The sequence below is a fragment of the Sander vitreus genome, chromosome 18 (genome assembly GCF_031162955.1).
Source record: "Sander vitreus isolate 19-12246 chromosome 18, sanVit1, whole genome shotgun sequence".
NCBI classification, from domain to species: domain Eukaryota; kingdom Metazoa; phylum Chordata; class Actinopteri; order Perciformes; family Percidae; genus Sander; species Sander vitreus.
In genome coordinates this window covers 18068451-18091609 of record NC_135872.1, presented here as the reverse complement: position 1 = coordinate 18091609, position 23159 = coordinate 18068451, and the positions used below count along the sequence as shown (strand labels likewise).

Sequence of the window (23159 nt, the reverse complement as noted above, 5' to 3'; positions counted from 1 at the left end):
ATATCATGATATGAAACTAGATATCGTCTTAGATTTTGGATATCGTGATATGACATATGTTGTCTTTTCCTGGTTTTAAAGGCTGCTTTACAGTAAAGTGATGTACTTTTCTGAACTTACCAGACTGTTCTAGCTGTTCTATTATTTGCCTTTTCCCCACTTAGACATTATGTCCACATAATTGCTTTCTTGTATGCATAATTGCTATGTGTGTGTGTGTATGTATGTGTGTGTGTGTGTGTGTATATATATATATATATATATTTATTTTATTTTTTTTGTTTTGTTTGGACTGTTTCTGATACAATGAAACTTATTTAGTTTGATGTTGAATAATAAGGGCAGTTGCTTCATTTTTTGTTTCATTATTATATCAATCTTTCTAGTTTTGTGTCTGTAGGAACGTTTTGCACTGTCCTTAAGGAATTTGTTGTCACAGTGATAAAGCTGTGTTTAAGGCTCTACCTGTTGCATACCAAACCATATTCCCACTATGTTTAAATCTTTTTTGCTCAATTTATGTGGACATAATGACACAAAATGGGTACTTAACAACCGTAACACCAGCATTTCTACCCTTTTCAGTGAGCGTTTTAGAAAGTGTGGACTTGGTGTTATCCATGTTTTACAAGGTCAGTTTGGCTGACACGTCTCTTGGCCGCAGCTGATGGGCTCAACAAATAAAGACAGCAAAAAACAGCAGCAGCCTGAATGCATCTTTGATTAGCAGCGGTCACCCCCTGGTCCAAAGTCTTATCTCTGCCTGTGGTCACCATGGTGACAAAAAATACACAAACATATTGTTAATGGGGGAGACTGACTCATAAATCACAGGTTGTTACGACCATACTAATGCTACCCTATGGGTATTTTTATGAGGTAACATTTTGTTTTAAGTCTCTATGTCTCTACTTCTTTTTTTGGTTTCTGGGTAGTTTTTGTATCTTGGGAATCTGACTAACTGATGCTAAAGGACTTGCAGGAGAAGCTGTCTCTCTCGTTTTGTATCTTATGTACATACTTGTTTCTGTATTTATTGTTTGTTTATTCCATATTAATGTTTAATATGTTTATGCACCAACAACCAGTAACCAAGTGTCACTTACTTGGCAATAAATCATTTTCTGATTCTTCCAGGCTGCTACTGACATTTTGTCAATTTGAAAGTGAAATAGTTATTCCCTTAGTGAAATCGGCATGTCCCATTACACTATGACATCATGCCAGAGTATATATTATTTCTACTTACTTTACTACTTAGTGCAATAAATAGAATGTTTATTGTAATAGTCTCCTGTCTGGTCTTCCCAAAAAGCCATAACAGTCAGTAACACTTGATCCAGAACTGTGCTGCCTGGGTAATGATGAAAACCGAAGGGAGAGCACACGTAAATCCTTACAATGGTTACCTGTATTTTTGTCATAGTTCTTAAGTTCTTTAACATGTTTATAAAGCACTACATGGCCTTATTATGTGTCTGAAACATTTCTGGTGTATGAGTTAGGAAAGCCCTTCAGGTCCTCTGAGAGCAGACTTGTAACGGTTCCAAAAGTGGAGAACACAAATCCTTGGTGATTCTGCATTCATCTCTTGTGCTAAAAGCTTCTGGCAAAGCCCCAGAGTATTTGAGGGGTCGCTGAAAGACTTGATTATACATTAACGTGAGCATTTATGTGTAGTTATTATTTTAGTTATTCTCTTTTTTTATAGTCATGTTTATTTGATTGCATATTATGTTGATTAAGAGAGAAAGATTTACTCGAGGCAGCTGTTGTATAGTGATAATGCAATGCACACTGGCACAGAATGGAGATTGGCTCATTGTGAGTGTGCAGTAGCTACAAAAATGTGTAATGTTTTTTTAAATGGCTGGTTAATGATTGTAATACACAGACAGGTGTGGATCAATATTACTGGAGGCAGAATTAGATCTTCTGCTGCATCATTGATCTAGTGGTGGTGACACCAGGTACATCTCAATTCTGTTAAATTGCATTGCTCCTCCACCTGCCTCCCTTCCTCACGTCTTGGTCTGTCCCACTGAGGAAGCACGGGAGAGACGCGAAGAAATCATGGGAGGAGAGAGGACACAAGGAAATGTGTTTTAGAAGGATGAGATGTCCTTTCCTCTGAAGCATCACATGAATGCATCAGCTGTAGGGGCAGAGTTAGCAACCCCTTTCAGCTGCGCGGCTTCCGGAAAGGCTGCGCTTGTGTATCCTCGCTCATGGCTCCTTGCTCATGGCTCCTCGGAAATCCCTCCTCGATGTTCGCTCCTCGAGGCAGGAATAAGAGCCCTTGAGACGGCCTTCGTGAAGGACGGACAGAACATCTTTCGGTTCAGCCGAGGAGCGAGAAGCTATCAAATAAGAGACATGAGATGCACCTGCAGTCTTTAAAAAGCTGAATTATTGATTCATGAAATCTTTAAATGAAGTCTCTACATGTCACCACATGAACTCCACAGCAGCAGAATACAGCTGTTCTGCACCTGAATAACTATTAAAGCTTTGGTACAAATAATCACTAGCTGTAAGAGAGGGGATGTGGGGAGAAAACATATAACCAATGTTTTTTAGCCATTAACATGGTAACAAACAAAGCTTTGTAGTATACAAGTCATTACCTCCACATGTACAACAGAGAATAACAAAGACTACTTTTGCATTGTTTATACAGTGTCAGGTGCATGGGTTTTCCTAAAAATTCAAATTCCAGCAACGTTTTTGGCCACTTCTCTGTGGCCTAATCTGTTATGTCTAACATTACCTGTTTTCCTGCATGATTTCGTCTTTGTTTTGGATGAATTTAGTCCAGCATCTGACTTGTTACACTTCCTATACCATTTTTTGCTTCCCGATACCGATTCCAATACCTGAACTTGCGTATCGGCCGATACTGAGTACTGATCCGATACCAGTGTGTCATATATTTTATTATGTTTTAACAACTGTATACTACTATCCCTGTATGGATGTGATATGATTTCTATCTTTGTTGTCGGTCTGGCTCAGGTTAAACTCTTTGTGAAACATGAACAAACACAAACGATGAACGCCCCAGAACTTTCTTTTATTCTCCAGTTTGACAGTCCGTTATAACGGAAAAAGAACATAAATAAACTACTTTAACGTAGATTTTCTTTAGGGCTTTATTACGTGGGATCGGTGCATTAACTCCAGTACTTCCCGATACCGATACCAGCATTTTAGGCAGTATCGGAGCCGAACATCTCTAGATATAACATGGTAGTTGAACAGTGAGTGTTTGGCGAACTATGCGATAGTAAGATGCTGTTCTGTGACTGCCCCGGTATTGTGAGGGACAATTTCTTAGATACAGTGTTAATATCTGGAATCAGTAGTTCCTGTTCTTTTCTGTTAAAGGTGAGATCTTCACACAATTGCAGATCTGTTAATTCCCATTCTCTTTCTATTTCTGTCTTGTAGACGTTCCCCCTGCAGAGCAGGAGAAGCTGTTCATCCAGAAGTTGCGGCAGTGTTGCGTCCTCTTCGATTTTGTCTCAGACCCACTGAGTGACCTGAAATGGAAGGAGGTGAAACGGGCGGCGATAAGCGAGATGGTGGAGTACATCACCCACAACAGGAATGTCATCACCGAACCCATCTACCCAGAGGTGGTTCACATGGTCAGTATAAACAGACTTGGATATGTCATTGACATTCACATGAAGTTAGCAGTTTCTTAACAGAAAATGTGATTATTTAAAATGTGAACATACTCAGGTTAGCTATCTGAGTACTGTACATTATTCAACTCCAGACTAAATGTCCCTGCACATAAGGCAAAGCAGCTGCTTGTGTTGCAGGCAAAGAATGTGGTATTTTCATTTCCTTCACACTGTGGCCTCTTCTGCGCTGAGACAGGATGGATGTTGTTTTTAAGCTACTGTTGCAGGTTTGTGAGATTCAGATTAGTGAGTTGAAATTTACAATAAATGTGTAACTGCTACCGTTTAAAAAACAGTATTGTACTAAAGGGAATATTTTCGGCAGTCGTGAGATTCAATGTTGCATTTTTTTATTGTATTTCCAGTTACATTTTATATTTGGACTTTGCCAGTTTTTTTTCAAAAAGCTTTATTTTGTGAATAATCACAGCATGGCTGTTTTTAGAGTATTTTAGAGGGTAAAGCAACAGGTTGTCATGAGCATACCCTACCTGGTGATGTTATTCTCCACCTACTGTAAGCCTACTCTATATAAGGCATCCATATTATTTTATTAATGTCTATAAAACGTATCATGCCGTACTCGTGGCTGTAGTGCAGTGTAGCAGTACAGTAGGTCCTCAGGTTTAAGATTGACGATTGATTGTTACGTGTTCCTGAGTTGTCATGTCTGAGGTGAGAAGGATTTTCTTTCATTGTCTGTAAATCACTAAATGCATGTGTCCTTGAAGAGCCGTGTGACTCAGTTAAATAAAGCTATTGCTTACATATTCCATTAACCTCTGTATAAGGATCTGCTATTAGTCAAGAACATGGATCTTTTTTCTTTTTTTTTAATGTCGACTATTTCTGCACCATGGGAGGAGAATGTTCTGTGGTTTCTACTGCCCTGCCAGCAATACTCACTTGTTACAGACCCATTTAGTCTTATTCTTGGCTCCACGCCGAGTCATAGGAAACTCACATGAGCATCTCTGACCGCAGTTTGAACCAAAAGATCTGTGTCACATAAACCCACCTAAACTTCTATCCTTAAAATGATTGGTAAACCGGTGGTCACTTAGTGGTGTTTTTTGTTAACCCATATGAGGTCACTGAACCTAAATTGTCTTTAGCTCTATCCTCTGTCATTCTGAACCTGTGTATTCCGTTGGGCTGTAGTCAGTGTGGCTCCCACTGTTTATTTATTAGAAATGTGTTCCTCTGAGGTCATGGCCCGGATCTGTTTATGGTGCCAGGTTTGCTTTCCCAAGCCAAATTTAAAAGCCTTTGATTTTAATGAAAGCCCTGCCTCAATGCAACATGGTAAACTGCAGATAATCAAGGTGCAAATGTACCCCCATCCTCCTTGTCGTGGCTTCATTTGATCAGTGCTGCAGAAAATGCAACAGAGCTTCTACATCTGCATGAAAATATACTCTTATTCCTATCAGCCCCTTTCCTCTGCCCCCTTAAAGACAAGGACTCTTTGAAGTCCACTAATGGCTTTCATCATCAAAGTACGGAGATTGACACGACAAACTCCTCTTTTTTTTTTTTAGCCATAAAAAGTGTATTGTTATGTTAAGGCTGTACAGATGATTCCTCCAAAAACCCTTGTTACTTTCAGGGCATGTTTATTGCCTCGGTGTTGGAGCTTTAGAACAATATTTTGGCAGACCTTTGAATGACACAACAGTAGTTGTTCCATTAGTCCCATACTCTAGGGGGAAGTAAGACATGGTTTCTGCTAAGAATATATAACATGATGGTGGGTGAGTGTGTTTGACCGCTGGTCGACTGCACTCTAGTGGGAATGTCCTAAGTGTGCTGTCTTGAAAGTGAGAATAGACTCAGAAGGGAAATAGATGCATGCTTCCCACTTTGGGAAGTGGTATAGCAAGTGAAAAAGGCTGAGGTTTTTTTTTTTTTTTTTTCCTCCAAAAGCAAAATTAAACCTGAATAAAAACCAGTTTGCATAGGCTGCGTACCATTGTACCAGTGTTTGTTTTAACATCTGTGCAGTAAAATAGCCAGCATACTCACTGTTTAAGTTCATTTTGAAATGGCAAAGTTGTTGCAAATAGGCTGGATTGTTGCCCCATCAGGTTCATTATTTCAGCTGTCGGATGTGTTTTTGAAGCAAAAGTGATAGGTAGAGTAGACAAACTCCAGAGCTAATGTTTACTAGGGTTGGGCAATAACAGTTTTTTCTTCACTTTGGGAAAATGTTAGGCTAAATGCAGCATAAAAAGGTCATTGTAGGTAATGAGCATTTTGGGTTAAAAAAAAAAAAAAGGGTGTGTTTACTAATACACACACTAATGATGTCACCTGTTGAGCATTGTGTGTAAATGGTGGGGAAAAAGCCCACTACTTCCAGTATGTGCATTCAGTTTCTGTAGAGACTGTTTTCTTTAGACCACAGATATAATCTGTCCACCAGCACTGACAGAAAGCCACAATTAACATACGTGTGTCATGTTTTTCTTTAGTGTTATTTTTTATTAATTCTTTTTAAATGAGCTAACTGTGGACTGTATCCAAATTGTATTTCACATAATTTACATAGTCTCTCTTTGTTATTTAGACTTTTTTTCATTGGCTTTAATTTTTGTTATTTGATATCAGACGGTAAGTCCGAGTGTATTCAAATGGCTTGATTTTTCTGCCTTTTTTCAGGCACGCTCAGCGTTTGGATACCAAAGATTGAAGAACATTTGACACTTCCTGTTGTTTTTGTATACCGTATTTTCCGGACTATAAGTCGCTCCGGAGTATAAGTCGCGTCATGAAGAGGAAAAAAACCTATATAAGTCGCACTGGACTATAAGTCGCATTTATTTAGAAATTAATTTCACAAAATCCAAGACCAAGAACAGACATTTAATCTGGAAAGGCAAGTTCTTAAACTACACAATAGCACACAGAACAAGGGGCTGAATACGGTAGGTGTCCGGTATGTTAACGTAACGTAACTGCACTGTTGACGAGCCTCTCCCAGCAGCACGTTGTTCAAGCACCCATCTGTGGACTCGTTCCTCCAGCTCTGGCCAGCTAGCTTTCTTTGTTTTCTTCATTGCAGTAAGACTAACCTTTTCGCCAGTCCCTCACAAGTTTCTCACTCACTCCAAACTTTCGTTCTGCTGCTCGATTACCGTTTTCGGCTGCGTATTTTACTACCTGCAGTCGCCTGCAGTTTCTTTTCTTTCTCAGTTGTCTTTAGGAGCAGCATATAGTTGTCACAAGCCTAGAGCGCCTCTCGCGGCTGTAGACGGTAATGTTTTCAGCATGAAATGACATTTAAAAACATGTTAAATTATATATATTTTGATATATAAGTCGCACCTGACTATAAGTTGCAGGACCAGCCAAAGTATGAAAAAAAGTGCGACTTATAGTCCGGAAAATACGGTATATTGTTTTATAAAATAAACTGATTACATCTGTGTCAGGAGTTGAAACATGATATCATGAATCCCTTTTGTTGACTGAATGATGTCCTCCACAGTTTTCGGTGAATATGTTCAGGACGTTGCCGCCATCATCCAACCCCACGGGTGCCGAGTTTGACCCAGAGGAAGATGAGCCCACGCTAGAGGCTGCATGGCCGCATCTACAGGTACACAGCACGCACGCACGCACACACACACACACACACACACACACACACACACACGCACTGTAAACTGAAAACATCCACACAGCTGAGCTGATACTTTTATGTCTTCTAACCTCGGCTCTTCTCTCCACAGCTGGTCTATGAATTCCTCCTACGGTTCTTAGAGTCACCTGACTTTCAACCAAACATAGCCAAAAAGTATATTGACCAGAAGTTTGTAATGCAGGTGAGTACATACTGTAAGGATACACATTTGTGTGCAGGGTTCTGCATGTTTGACATAAAGGGCAGTGTATGCATTTTCATGATGCTTGAGTGTCTTTTGCTTTCTCTTTCATAGATTTTTGAATTTGGTGCTCAGTTGAAATCGCTCTGTGTCTCAGTAACCTTTTCTTTTGTGCACAGCTCTTAGACCTGTTTGACAGTGAAGACCCCAGGGAAAGAGATTTTTTAAAGACCACTCTTCATCGCATCTATGGCAAGTTCCTGGGCCTGCGAGCGTACATTAGGAAACACATTAATAACATATTTTATAGGTGAGTGAGTCATTGACTTAGGCACATTGGTGACACACGTGCCGTTTGTAACTAGTGGAGTGTATTTTGTTAAATGTACCACCATGATGTATCACCGTGTTATTTTTCAGGTTCATTTATGAGACTGAACATCATAATGGAATTGCAGAATTACTGGAAATATTAGGCAGGTAAGATATTTTTGAGAGGTGCACCCCTAAAACTTTTCTCATGTTTATGCTTCAGGATGGGTTTCAGTAGTAAAATTATTAAATGGGCACATTCGTATTGATACATACAGGTATTGCCTTTCTCTTATCTCTCTGTTGTGTATCGACTCCTTTTAGAGTCTTAATGAACTCCAGCTCTTAGTTTGTCTGACGACCACCTTTCTCTTCACAGCATAATCAATGGGTTTGCATTACCGTTGAAAGAAGAGCACAAAATATTCCTGCTGAAAGTTCTGCTGCCTTTACACAAAGTCAAGTCTCTTAGTGTATATCACCCACAGGTTTGTCAGTCTTAAACAATGTGTAATGCTTTGCTCTGCTATAAACAAAACCTTATAATAACAGTGTTGTGGTGACATGATGTTGTCTCTCTCCCTTAGCTGGCCTACTGTGTGGTACAGTTCTTAGAGAAGGATAGCACCCTCACAGAACCGGTAAGATGTGATTTGTTATTGTTGTTATGTCGTTAATATTGCTGATTGAATTATCCTTTTATATCCTGTCTGCTCAAGACATTGCCAAGGTCAATTTTGTTTATATATTTCCTTAAAATGCTCAGTTGCAATGTGATTTGTCAGGTACGCATGTGGCTGGTTTTATTATTTTTAAATCTTAGTAACGAGCAGAGGAAATGCATTTGAATTATTTTAATAAAAAAATAAAGCGATGACAGATTTTCTTGCTTAGCCACGGGGATTTCTGTACAAGAGATAGGAAAACAAACTTCATCTCATATTAGTGGATTCAACGGTTCTTAGTCCTGGACGACAAATACAATGATAAACAAACAAAATATATACATAGCCATCGCTCTCTAAACATGCCTGTCTAAATATGTGTCTGTTAAACTATGTTTAAATGCAAGCTCCTGTAGTACTTCATTATTCATATTATTAGTTGGACAGATCATCCGTTTGTACATTGTTCTTCTTCTTCTTTAGTAATCCTGTTGTCCTTGTGTGCAGACGGTAATGGCTTTGTTAAAATATTGGCCAAAGACCCACAGTCCAAAGGAGGTGATGTTCCTGAATGAACTGGAGGAGATCCTGGACGTCATTGAGCCCTCAGAGTTTGTCAAAGTCATGGAGCCCCTCTTCAGACAGTTGGCCAAGTGTGTGTCCAGCCCACACTTTCAGGTCTGACATTCACCCTAGCACACGTATAAAGTGATTTTAGTACTTTTGTTATACACGTGCTGAGGTGATCTGGGCACACTTGTTTGTTTTTCATCCAAGGTTGTCTGTCTACATTTGTACCCCATTATAAACTTGTGTGCTCTTAGGTGGCAGAACGAGCTCTGTACTACTGGAACAATGAGTACATCATGAGCCTAATCAGTGACAACGCCGCCAAGATCCTGCCCATCATGTTCCCATCCCTCTACCGCAACTCCAAGACTCACTGGAACAAGTGAGTCACAGGCTTTCCATGTCTCTGTGTTTCTCTGCCTGATGATTGGTTGTGATGATGATATAGTACGTAAATAAAGTGACCCGTGGTAATCTTTGTCTTTCTGCAGGACGATCCATGGGTTGATCTACAACGCTCTGAAACTCTTCATGGAGATGAACCAGAAGCTGTTTGATGACTGCACCCAGCAGTTCAGGGCAGAGAAAAGCAAGTAAGTCACAAGCGAGACACCGCATCTCTTGGGTCTTATTACACATCATAGAAAACATGCAAACACCATTAGAAATGGAAAGAATGACGAAGCAGGTAAGTAAACCATCAAAGTAAACTGAACCACAAACTCCTTTGAACATAGCTATGTGACGTAGGTGTATCTTTGAGTAAATTCTTCCTTTTGTGTCTTTTAAAGATTTTTGTCTGCTTTTGTTCTGTGTCTCAGAGAGAAAGCCAAATGGAAAGAGAGAGAAGATGCATGGCTGAAGATTGAGAATCTTGCAAAGTCAAACCCACAGGTGAGCAGACACTTTACTGACTGATGATGTGTTTCAGGATTGCCTCAGTTGCACTTGTCCAATCACAGTCTTTGAGTATGCAACAACATAGCCTAAACAAGCTGAGTTGGAGAAGTGGGTAGAGGCAGTAGGTTCATGGTGGCACTATGGAAAAGCTCATTGAGATTTCAAAATGAGTCAACATTTCTTAAAGTTGATCAAAGATTTAAAATCAAAAGAAGGAAAACTACAGCACACACCAGAAAAGTTTTTATGTGGTGCCTTTTAACCATTCCTGCTCCTCTCCTCTCCCCCCCGTACAGTTTCTGATATACGTTGACTCGATAGGCTCAGGTAGTCCGATGGACATGGAGACAGACGGGCCGCTGCTAGACGATGTCAACATGCTAAAGAAAGCTATGACAGAGGAAGCCACACAGGTAAGGAATGAAGTGTCCGTGTATAGTATATCAGTGAATATCACGGCGTTCTTAGGGTCTAACATTGCTTATCACCAATTTCTTATCTTTATATTTTAGTCTTTTTTTTTTAGTGGGTGTATGCTTAAATGGAATCCATGAGGCTTGAAAGCACTTAGCTGAACGACAGTAGGTATACTGTATGTGATTGGATACCAAGTTAAATTAAAGCTTCTATTTTGAAGCTTGCTCATGTTGGCACTTATCCTGTCATGCCATGCAATTCTTTTGGATCAGACTGAATTATGTTGAAAAGACAGTATGTGCTTGTTGGGAGTGTGAGAGCGGGGTGCTTGAGAAGGCATATATGTTTCTGTCTCGATAGAAGTTCAGACGTAGAAAAAGTACAGAAGTAAATGTACAACTTTTCTGTTCAGCTTTGCAGGCAACAGAAGTGAATTGACTGAAGTTGGTTTGGAGTGTGTATTAGTTCTGAATGTTATCCCTCTCTGTCCCACTGTCTCCATGTGTCCAGGTCCTAAAAGATCAGCGTAGAGAGCGCCCATTGATGAGGAGGAAATCCGAACTCCCCAGGGACATCTGCACTGTCACGGCCTTGGAGTTGCACCGGAGAGCCGAGGAAATGTTGACAACACACGACGGCCACTAGGAGACCACCCGAGAGCCATCATAAACCAGCAGCAGCAGCATCCACAGGGGAACCACAGGCCCAGAGAGGCCAGCACAACAGCAGAACTCTGGTATCTCAGTCCAGCCCAGCACAACACAACACAGAACTGAACAGTCCCAGCTCCACCGGACACAGGGAATGTCTAAAGCCGCACGTCTAAAGCCTTGTATGGCTTTTCTGGCCCCCACCCACCTTCCACTTTTATCCACCTGGTTGTTGTCCTGGTTACTGGACGGCAGAAGCGACAGGACCTTCAGAGCTTCACCCAAGATACTGTAGTGGCGTTATCTCTTTTCCCTCCCTCGTTTTTCTCCTGTCCTCGCAACTCGTTGTTTTTCGGGGTGCTGTGTTGCCCCCTTCTGGTCATTTCTCTCAGGTGTTCTGTTCTGTGCGTGAGCCGTCTTCTCTTCTCGCCTCTTCTTTATAGATGTCAGGTGCTTGTACAAATAATATTAACCTTTCGGTTTTGATTTTTAAAAACATCAGTTTATGAGAAAATGTCAGTTGTTTCTATATATTTACTATTAGCTATTCTCATAACATTTAAACTAGACAGCTGTTTATATTTTATTTTTTCCTACATAGTGTATATTAGGAGCTCTTCTCAGAGTAAAACACACTTCCTATCCGTATAACTGCTCTGTTTGGAGCCCGCTATTTTATTTAGCTGTGAAGATTCATTGATTGTTCTGGTAATCAGGACAGGGTCATCTGGGACTACCAGTAGAATGTTCAGGATTCAAAGCTACAACACAACTCTGTTCATCCAACAGGGCTGGCCGGACAGGGGTCTAGAGTGTGTACAAGCCTAGTTTGGTGCTAACTTCTCTTTAAGTTAGTTCCTTTCTTTTAATTGTGTCAGCAATAAGTTAACACAGGTGTGCAGTGTGTGTCGCTGGCTCATATAGTTTGTTGTTACGTGGCTAGATCCGTTCGATTGGTCCTCGGGATGAGTCCAGCCCGAGCCTGGTTTGTTTCACCAGTTACATGAGAGGGGGTTGTTGGATTTATTTTTGTTTGCCCGATCCCATCCAGCCATGGTCGGAGTGTGTTCAACACGCTCATTAGCATTCAGTACAAGTCGCTGTCATTCATGTGAGGCTTATGAGAGGTCAGAGAGATGTAGTTGCTCGTCTGGGATTTACACAATGCTGCTGTGTGTTGACAGAAGTCAAACGGGGGCAGAAACTGTGCTGATAGGCCCACTTTTTCTACTCTTCTCAAGCAAGACCCTTTTATTTATAAAACACGTGTTAAACTGCTCCATAGATGAGGTATGTTTGGTTTGAAGAGGTCAAACATAAGCCTTTCTTTTCAGAGTGCCTTTTATAGTCTAAAGGGATATTTGCTCAACTGAGAATTGTGTAGTAGCATGAACTAAAAAGCCAGATCATTAAAAACAATTGTAACCGTAGTTTCCAAACCCCCGATGCGTTCAAGTCTGAACTTGGCACACCTCCAGTCGCTCGGATTCAAGCACATGCCTTGTTCAAGCTACAAAGTCGATTTTGTAATTAAAAGCTAAAGAGGAGAAGCAGAGCGGTCGCCCCAAGCCATTTCAGTGATGAAGCACTTCCTGATAAAACTTGAATGAAAATAGAAACACAACTGAAAAAAACCAAACTATTAAAGAATTGAAATCCGTGATGCTGTCTGTCTTGGTGTGTGGGGCGAATAAGAGCTAGCCTCCACAGCAGAGGAAATCACCTCCGAACGTGACTTTTCCATTCTGCTCCCCCACTGTCCCACTCCGCTTCTGATTTGTGCCATTGTTTGACCCCCTCTGCCCAGACCTGCACACTGACTGTAACACCCCCCCCCCCCCTTCCCCCTTTTCAGTAAAAACGCACTACCCTGTAGGGCTCATTATTTGGACACCTGTTTGATCTGCTTCTGGATGCTTGCAAGTTCTTTTTTTTTGTCGTGGTTTTATTCTTCCTTTGCCTGCAGAACCTCAGTGTTTCAACTGAATGTGCAAATTGTAAATAATACTGCAGTCACGTTGGTTTTGTTCTTTCTCTCCATGTTTGTCTTGAAGAACAACATTCACCAAAGGCTTTTTACCAAACCCTTATCCCCCTCTGCCCTGGGTATTAACAGTGGACTTGACCAGAGTGATTCCATCCCTTCAGTAATCTGCATCCTCTGCTTGTTGGTTGTCATGCAGGAGTGTCGCATTGGTGACTGTTGTTCTTCTTAAAATGGCTTTAAAATTGGCTTCTTTGGAGCTCTTCATTTTACATAAGCTTTGTTTTAATTTTCTTTGAAAAGAATGAAGTGTCCTTTAGTATACGTCTCATACTAAATGGCTTCATTTGATATTGTATATATAATGTACTTTTATTTTATGTAATATTAAATGGTAGATTTCACATTTTTTACAAAACACCCTGTGTAAAGAATACAGAGGTTATTAGCAACCGCAGACAGTGGGTATGTGGCACAGACTTCAACACGCGTGACTACATTTAGAAACCGTATAGAATTTGGATAGTATTTTTAATCCAACATCTTTTCCGTTTTAGTTTTTTCATCTTCAGACGTGTTGAGATTCTAAATACATGAGCTTTTTGTGTGTGCTTTTATCCAAATCTTGGGTGGTGTACATCTATCTATATACAGCAAATAAAGAGAACATGTGAGTTTTATATTTTCATCCTAAAAAAAAAAAAACTTCCGTGAGTCATCATTGGTCATTTTTTGCCAGAAGCAACCGCACATCATGTTGCAGCTTTTTCGTGCCTTGGTTGTAAGGTTAGCATGAACATAAGCTTCTACGTCAGAGTGGACATTTGGCATTTACACTGACGTGTTACGAGTGGTATTCTTTCTCAGCAACCACTTCATGACACTTCCACCTAGTCCCTATTGGGACAGTTGAATTAACAGCAAGTCAGTGTCATTAATGTTAACTGAAATTTAGCGTTGGGTCTAAAATAAACAAACCTGTGACTTAAGTTTAGATCGTATGACCTAAGTCTTTATCAGTTCCATTTAACCTTCTACCCATGAAGTAACAGCTGGAACTATACACAATACTGTAACATAACTATTGTAAACCTTTTCAACAATTTTCTATTTTACATTGAATAAGCAAGTCATGCACTTGCCTGTCACCAGGCAGAACGGGTATACAGAACAGTTGGCGAAATACAGAGAGGACAGTTTAATCGTTTACCTTTTTTAGTTCTTAGAAGTTCTGGTCAAGCATTCATATAAATGATATAATTTCTTTAAATTATATGTTTACAGGTTTGTAGATATGAAATATGGCATTTTTGTTGAAATCCTCAACCAAAAACAATGTAAAACCTCAAGAAAGGACCCAAATCTAATCCTAAAAATAAATTGTATTTATAATCCCTGTTAAATTTGACTAATTTAAATGGAAATGTAATCCTTTGCTGCCATCTGCTGGACAAGATTGTTAGACATTTAACAGCATTGAAAGCCTGATGATTCATCTCGAGGCTTATCATAATCGGATCACTGCGATGAGGAGTTACCCTATTACTGTTTTATCATAGTAAAAGGTGGAAGTCTCTCTCTCTGTACAGTCAATGTGGACTCCTATACTTCTACCTTACAATGGGAACCTTTAAATGAAGGTTTCATGAAGCGTACTTGTATTACTACAGATCAATGCCTCTTGATATTTGACTCTTATTTTAAAGCAGTTTTTATGCATTTAACACAAACAACTAATTTAAGAAATGTTGCATATAGGGTGTGTTCTCTTATGTGTCTGCTTTTGTTTGAAATCGGTTATTTATTATTGCTGCAGTAATGAATTAGAGTTCATTCGTGCATTACTGAATAAACTGCCATTGAAATTCTGGTAGATGTTGCTGGGCGCTGCCATCGGCCAATAACAGATGCCCTAACACTCTCTAGATTGGCTTGTCGGAGGTCACTCAAAGTTCCTCTTCATTTAAGACAAAAGTGAGGTTTGGCACCCGCCCACCCTCTTGTGTCTAGCACCCCTGCTGGGATCTGCATTGAACGCAGATGAACCATGCGGGGATTCAGAAAACAAATAGACCTGCACATATTTCGCCTCTAAAACACAAATAGGCCTGTTGGGCTGCTGCTGTAGCAGTGATGACGACACAGTGAACAAGACATTGCAATCATTGATTTGTAAGTATTCCCTTTGAACTTGTTTTATTGCTGCATATTTTATCTGAGGGATTCACCCTCATTGCATTCCACGGATCCTATTTTTCAGAGCCAAACATAAATTCATGTATTAGCTTTGAAAGAGCAAAACATTGTAGCATAATAGACTTTGTCTCTAAATGACTGCCGTAATGAGGATGCAAATTGTCTCCTCATTATCAACACATTGTACCCCAATTATCTAAGAGGAAATATTCCCCTGGGCTGGATACGTCATTAAAAATCCAACTACGTTAGTGGCTTTTTGTGCATGGTTTAAAGACTATGTGCCTCTCTCTCTCTCTGCTCTCAGATGAGGTCACTTGGGTTCATAGGTTTTGCCTGCAGTGGGAGTGCTGTGGTGTCGATCTTGACTTGAAGTATGTTGTGGTGTTTTCTTTGTGTGATCAGGATGTTCTGACAGCCTCCTTTGACTGTCAGTGCTCAGTTTTGAGCGTCAACCCCATTGTGATGACATCCAATCAGATATAAGGAAACGCTTTCAGCACTGCATTACTTTACTCTGAAGTGTAGTGTCGATACATCTGTGTGTGTGTGTGAGAGAGTGAGAGAGAGAGTGAGTGAGTGTGAGGATTAGGAGCCAGACTGACTCATCACACCACCCAGGGGGTCTGAGATCCGATTTAGCTCAGTGGTCCAATGTGACGAGTCACACCTTGCATTCCCCCCCACGGCCGAAGTGTTGGGGTGCAGCCCGGTCCCACTTTCTTTGATGCTCGACCCTCAGGCTTCAAAGTCTTTGGCATCAAAGCTGGGGACTTGGGATCAGGCCCAGCAGTAGCCTACACACACGAGAGAGAGAGAGACACAGGATAGAGCTGTTGGGTTCATCTGGCTTTAACAGGGCTAACTTCCTTACAGGGGCCACAACAAGACAAAGTTGGTGAAATTACACTTTAAAGGAGAGAAATGTTGTAATCCCAAAGCCTGGTGAAAGTATTTTTCTCAGGGGGATAATCAGATAAGAAGTACAAAACATTTAATAAGGACAGAACTACAAATTATAAGGTATAACTGCTTTCACCTACTTTATGCATGTCAGAGACTATACCTGCTAATAACTAATAGCTGTAGTAAACACTTATTTCTAGTATTTTCTATGTTAGTAAAATACTATGTATACTAATATGTACTGTATGTACAAGTACAGACTAGAACCATTATCAAATCATTCTGAAATGCATTACTTACTTTTTTGAATTTTCATTATCAAGTTATCTGATGATTATTGCTTCAATTAACTGATTAAATGTCAGAAATTCCAAGTCCAAGTTGACATCTTCAAACGTGATGCAATGCCCTATAGGCTACCCTATATGCTAGAAAACGTTCTGCATGCCCTTCTTATTTTTTTCGCTGGGTAAAAATGTAACATTTGTCGATTGCTTTTATTAAACAGACAGCAGAGTCCTATCTTAGTATTACTACTAATTTGAAGACATAAGTTTTAAATGTGCACATTTACCAATTTTCAGCAAAAATCGCCATATGCTAAAGGTTGCTGGTGTCACACACACACACACACACACACACACACACACACACACACACACTAACAATTATCTTCCAGTATCTGGGGCACCTGGGGGTGTCCGATTGTCTGAAGCCATGCAGACACATAAGCCTCAGTCTGCACAAGGGACACAGGTAGCTCTTTGATTATATGTAGAGCAGTGTAGACACTGCAGCCCCACCTGACCGTCTGAAGCCTCGTTTCTCTCAGCACACAAGGTCAGAACACACTTGAGGGACACGGAGGGCAGAAAACACTGAGCAGAGCACTGGCTTGTGTTTGGATATAAGGGACGAGGAAGACAGAGGGAACTGGATGCAACTGAAAAGCAGAGAGAGAGAGAGACTCACACACAGGCAAAAGTCTTTCACACTCTTTTGCTCTTTTTTCCACTTGGCTGAGCAATAGACGGATGTGCAGAAAGTGATTGAGGCAACCTTTCGCAGACGGGGATGTTCATATGAGAGGCTTTATCCATATAGCGCGGGTGAACGTTTTTTTCTCAGCATGTGCATGGGTGCGTTACATGCATTATGTGCTTAGCAGGTAGATTGTTTCTGGGCACATTTTTCCCAAACTATAGTATATGTGTTACAATGATTTGTACTAAATCAGGATTTTATTTATTTAAACACACACCAACTTAACATGTACCACTAACTGACCGTATTTATAGTAAGAACAGGCTACATTAATAAATCAGGATTCCACCTCATTTAACCCCTTTCACGTTCCACTCAGAGAAGCTGTAAGCACACGTGTCCTCTGCAAACAGACCCAAGTTCAAGCTTGTTTCTTTGGCCAGTTATCAGCATGGGCTCCCATACATCATTGCTGGATGTAAACATATACGGTTCAGTATTTTTACAGATTCATGTGAATATAAACGCATCACATAGGAACAGTCTATGAAAAATTTTGTAGAAAAGACATACATGATTATACTGAGCACGTTCTGCACTTTAGAAATGATTCTGGCCATGAAAGTCATGCTGCCACACAAGATCTTTTAACAGATGCCCTCCACTGATAGAAAGCAAATAGGAGCCTCTTCTACTGGATCTAATTGAAACGTTAGCCTGATCTCTGGTAGCCACGTGGGGTGGGGTCAAGCTAATTTAATGCATGCTCGGGCTCTAGAGCGTCTCATACGAACACAGAAAGAAACCGACTTTATTGATTTAGTTGTAATTAAACTTTGTAGTTGTCATTACTTATTCTTTCATGTTTTGTTAAAAACCATAATTCATTACTAAATCACATTAGTTGTAATTATCAGCTTAAGAATGCAGTGCACAGATCTTATTACAGTAAACAGGGATAACTAAGGATGTTAAGTTTCTGTCTGGGAGGGGTGTGGTCATTTGAACTGTTCTGCGCTGAAGCAGAGGCTCATGGGAACATAAATATATGTTTATCTACATGTATTGTTGCACCATAACTGAGACCCGGGTGGGGACTGATGGGATCTAGGCAGTGAAAGAGTGTTTCTGGCAGATACACAGATTGGAAATTAGTAACTCCAGAGTGAAATTTTCCACTTTTTCTAGAATCAATGCATTGAAATACATAGTTCTTTGAGTTATGTTGTCATAAACATTTATGGAAATTATGTGTTTAGTAATGAAAAGTAACCTAATGTTTGTTGTGTTTCTTTGCATGTTAAAAGTGGCTATGCGTAACTTTCAGTTTGTGTTGATTCTAGTGGCAGCGGTAGTGTTTTTACCACACCTATTGTCGGAAAGGTCTTTTCTTTACGGTGCTTTATTGCCCACTGTAGGTTACTGAGTTAGTGTTACCGGGGTATTTTGCTCAGACAGAACATAATTCATTTACAATAAGAGAATACGTTACGGATGCATTGTTGCATTACGGTAACTAAAGGCCGTTTTATGGTTCTGGGGAGGCTCCACGCAGAGCTTTCTCCGTAGCCTACGTAAGTGGCCTGATGTTTATACTTGTGCGCTGGTGTGTGCGTCGAGCTGGTGTGTGTTTGTGTGGCGATTATCTTCGGAGTGAGTACCGACTCTAGAGTCATAGTGAGAGAAACAAAGTGTCTCCCCTGTGTTTTCTGACCAAGGTGGGAAATATTTAACCCTCTCCTTGATTTCATGTTGTTTGTGGAGAAGGAGAACCAGGAAATGAGTCGGGGGAAATGCAACGCTACCCAGCCACGGCCAAGCGACGTGTGTCGCGGCGACGTGTAGTTACATTTTTCGAGAGGTGCATGTCAGGCTATGGCGTAGGGTCCGGCATAGACGCAAAGGGGTGTATTGTGAGCTAAACCGGGTAACGGTATCACTGTCACTGTGTCACGAGCCAAAGCATTAGGAGATTGTTGTAGCAACCAACGTAGTAATACCTTGTATAGCGCATTTCATGAAACCCACTTACACAAGGGAAAAGAAAATAGTAGGCCAACACAAACACGGACTAAAAGGAAACAACTTTATGTCGGCTACTGACGCACAACCACGCATTGCGTATTGTAAAGATATTTTATGAATTACATAGACATATTACATACCTGAGGGCCAATTCGGGGACGTTTTTGAAAAATTTACAATCCCGTAATTGTCTCCATCTGTGACTGTAAATATTAATGGAAGGAGCATGTGTGACGTCACCCATTGGTTTGTGGAGATCTGCTATGAGTTGTCGAGTTTGCCGTTAGGGGAGCAGCCATCTTGGTTGCGGATGTGACGATTTTAGACGTGAGGGAGGAGCCATAGACTGTTGGGTGGTATCTGACTGTGACATTAGCTGAGGTCGGATTTCCACCAACTGCGGAACGGCTGCGGATCGGCTCTGCTGCGTGTCGGCTCCGTGCTCCACCGTCCTTCAATACCCACCAGGTCCGTATTTGTTGTGGAACGGCTGCGGCCATGACTGACAGCTGAAGTCACTAGGACCCATGAGATCTCGCAAATTCACATATGATCGCGTGATGTAGTTTCTATAAACAAACCACAAAACCAACAAAATTTTGTTTCCATTCCAGTTCAGGCCTGTCTCTGCCCATTATGATGTTTTCAAGGTGTAGTGCAGGGAAATATGATCTGTCGTGAGCGCGGTGTATTTTATTTTGAAAATTAACCGGATGTTTTATTTTGCTTCTGTGCTCGACTTCCTGTCCCGCACAATCGGCCCTGTGCTAAATTGCTGTGGAGCTCTCTGGCGTCCGGCAAAAATAGAAGTTCTGCGTATCTGCTCCGGAGGGCTGCGGATCACCGGAGCTGGGACAGAGTCGGAACGCAGCCGTTCCGCAATCAGTGAAAATACACACATTGATTTTAATGGAAACCTATTGACTCCGCCGACGTTCTGGAGCGGATCTGCAGCCGTTCTACAGTTGGTGGAAATTGGGGGTGAGAGTTGGCAAATCTGCTTACACTTTACGTTACGTTACACACTTTCACTGGCAATCTGTGCTGCTGAAAAGCTAGCCTACATAATTCGAGGTAAGATTTAGCTTCGCTAGGTTTTAAATATATCTTTGTCCAATAGTTATATTACATATAAGACAGGCCGCAAATTGTCAATCACATCATAGCCACGCCCTAAAACACCCCCTGCTTTATCGTTGAGTTTAAAATCAACGAGACCATAATTAAAAAAATGAACATCATTCTGTGTTGCAGAAGACTTAAAACTATCGATTGAGACCATAAACTCATTATGAAAATGTTCACTGAGGTAATAAATCAAGTGAGAAGTGGGTCACTTTCTCATAGACTTCTACAGAAACCGACCTCCTTTTGCAACCGCACGTGTTGTCCCCTGCTGGAATTCAGATAGAATGCAGGTTTAAGGCACTTCCGCATTTGCAGCATTTCGCTACGGTGGCCGACAGGGGCAAACACCCTGCAACTTAAGAAAACACATACAAATAGACAAAACACAAGCAAATTATGAAAACAACTTCATTAATTTGACAACACATGTGCAGCATTCAGCAAACGCGCTGCAAATACACACAACACAACCAAATACATAAAGGCGCTGCAAATACACACAACACAACCAAATACACAAACACGCTGCAAATAAAAAACAAACACCGAAAACAAATGCAACAAAAAAACGCAGCATCCAGATTACACAACGGAAGTTCTTCAGACCTCTAGAGGGAGCAGCTAAGTGGAACAGCTTGATTTTCGACCCCACGGGGAGAGAGCGCTCTGCCTTTTTATTTGAGTCAGGTATGGGTGCAGCCTGGAGAACTCCCATCTCATGCCCTCCCGTCCATAGACTGTATATTACATTCATATTATTATTATTATTAATAACATAATATAATATATTATTAATATACAGTCTATGCTCCCGTCTCATGCCCTCCCGGCTGAGCCGAGACACACCCACCAAACGAAAGAAAACATATCTCAAACATAGACTTATTTACAGTCTCACCGTTACACACCGTTTCACAACGGTGCACACTGTTCTGAGATTGAACGTGTCCCGGCTCTCTCTCTCTCTCTCTCTCTCTCTCTCTCTCTATCTCTATCCCAGTGGGGTCGGAGCTGCTGTTCCACTTAGCTGCTCCCTCTAGAGGTCTGGAGAACTTCCGTTGTGTAATCTGGATGCAGCGTTTTTTTGTTGCATTTGTTTTTCGGTGTTTGTGTGCTTTTCTTTTTGCATCGTTTTTTATTTGCAGCGCGTTTGTGTATTTGGGTGTGTTGTGTGTATTTGCAGCGCGTTTATGTATTTGGTTGTGTTGTGTGTATTTGCAGCGCGTTTATGTATTTGGTTGTGTTGTGTGTATTTGCAGTGCGTTTGCTGAATGCTGCGCATGTGTTTTTTTAATAATTAATGAAGTTGTTTTCTTAATTTGCTTGTGTTTTGTCTATTTGTATGTGTTTTCTTAAGTTGCAGGGTGTTTGCCCCTGTCGGCCACCGTACTTCGCTGAACCGGAATCAGAATCGGAATCAGAAAGGGCTTTATTGCCAAGTACGTTTTTTACACATACAAGGAATTTGTCATGGTGTTGTTGGTGCACGTCACACATTCTCTAAATATAAGAACAGTAAAAAGAATATAAAAAATATAAGTATAAACATATACACACAGTATGTATTAATAAATGTAAAATAAAATAAGTTAAACAGTAATAAAAAGGAACAGTACAGCAGAGTAGGTACAGTGGCATGAGGAGCCAAACGTGGGGTGGTGAGAGAGTCAGGGTGAGTTCCAGACCTTGTTGATAAGGCTAGTGGGCGGAGGGGAAAAAACTGTTCATGTGGCGTGTGGTTTTGGTCCTGATGGACCTCAGCCTCCTGCCAGAGGGGAGTGGCTCAAAGAGTTTGTGTCCGGGGTGGGAGGGGTCAGCCACAATCTTTGCAGCACGCTTCAGAGTCCTGGTGGCGTATAGGTCCTGGAGCGGCGGCAGATTGCAGCCAGTCGCCTTCTCTGCAGACCGAATGACACGCTGCAATAAAATTAAAATACAATTAGGCCTATATAAAGAAATCTCCTGCTACCTTTTACCTGACTGGATACACTAATACAGGCTCAGGATAATAAACTAATAATATATTCTTTATTTGCCGAGTACATTTTTGCAACAAGCAATGTATCCTCTGCATTTAGTCCGTCCTAACAAATTAGGAGCAGTGGGCAGACATAGTACAGAGCCCGGGGACCAATTCCAGTTGTAATGTCAGGAGTTCCTAGCATGCATGTCTTTATGATAGGAGGAAACTGGAACACCTGGAGGAAACCCCACGCAAACATGGGGAGAACATGCAAACTCCACACAGAAAGGCCCTGGCTGGACCAACGATCGAACCCAATGCTCAGTAGTGCCTACTTGCCGTGAGGCAGCAGTGCTCACCACTGAGCCACCGTGGATTGTATCCTAGTTGCTGCTTGGACTAACTTCCACCCCTCTCAAGATAATTCACAGTTCATGGCTGTTGGCTAACCCTGTCTGCACATGTTCTAGGAAAAACACTTATGAAAGCACGTTGCCTCAGTTTACCTTAGGAGTCTTGTGCCTGATGGTCCTTGAACACTTATGAGTGAGAGCAGCGGCGAGTTCGAGGACGTTCAAAGCGTGCACTGAACTGACACATGGGTCTCTGTTTGTAAAGTGCATCTGAGGATAAATAAATAATTTTTATTGATTGTGTCAGACATACATGAGTCAAAGAGACCACAAGATTCAACTTAAAACCATGTCAGACAAACAACTGAGCATCCAAGCCTCATACTTGTGTTCTGTGTGTGTGTGTGTGTGTGTGTGTGTGTGTGTGTGTGTGTGTGTGTCTCTGTCTCTCTCTCTCTGGAGGATTAAAAAGTATGTCCACTTGGCAGCAGACCAGGGCTGAATCAATCTTCCTTTGCACAACGGAAACGCTCAATGAGGTAGCTACTGTATAATGTTAAGATCATGGCAGAAAAAGTGACAGCGGT

At 41.1% G+C, this 23159-nt stretch overlaps 1 protein-coding gene across 2 annotated transcripts in view; it reads left to right on the top strand.

The window, feature by feature from the left end:
- The window catches only part of ppp2r5cb (protein phosphatase 2, regulatory subunit B', gamma b), a 31794-nt gene extending 18373 nt beyond the window's left edge, over positions 1–13421 (top strand). For both annotated transcript variants that reach the window (XM_078274158.1, XM_078274159.1), the window contains 13 exons: positions 3451–3650; positions 7183–7293; positions 7427–7519; positions 7699–7829; positions 7940–7999; positions 8211–8319; positions 8419–8472; positions 9004–9174; positions 9321–9448; positions 9558–9659; positions 9888–9960; positions 10263–10379; positions 10894–13421. In XM_078274158.1, coding sequence (XP_078130284.1) covers positions 3451–3650; positions 7183–7293; positions 7427–7519; positions 7699–7829; positions 7940–7999; positions 8211–8319; positions 8419–8472; positions 9004–9174; positions 9321–9448; positions 9558–9659; positions 9888–9960; positions 10263–10379; positions 10894–11028 — 1484 coding nt within the window. In that variant the 3' untranslated portion in view covers positions 11029–13421. The remainder of the gene's footprint in view (positions 1–3450; positions 3651–7182; positions 7294–7426; positions 7520–7698; positions 7830–7939; positions 8000–8210; positions 8320–8418; positions 8473–9003; positions 9175–9320; positions 9449–9557; positions 9660–9887; positions 9961–10262; positions 10380–10893) is intronic.
- The last annotated feature ends 9738 nt before the right edge of the window (positions 13422–23159 follow it).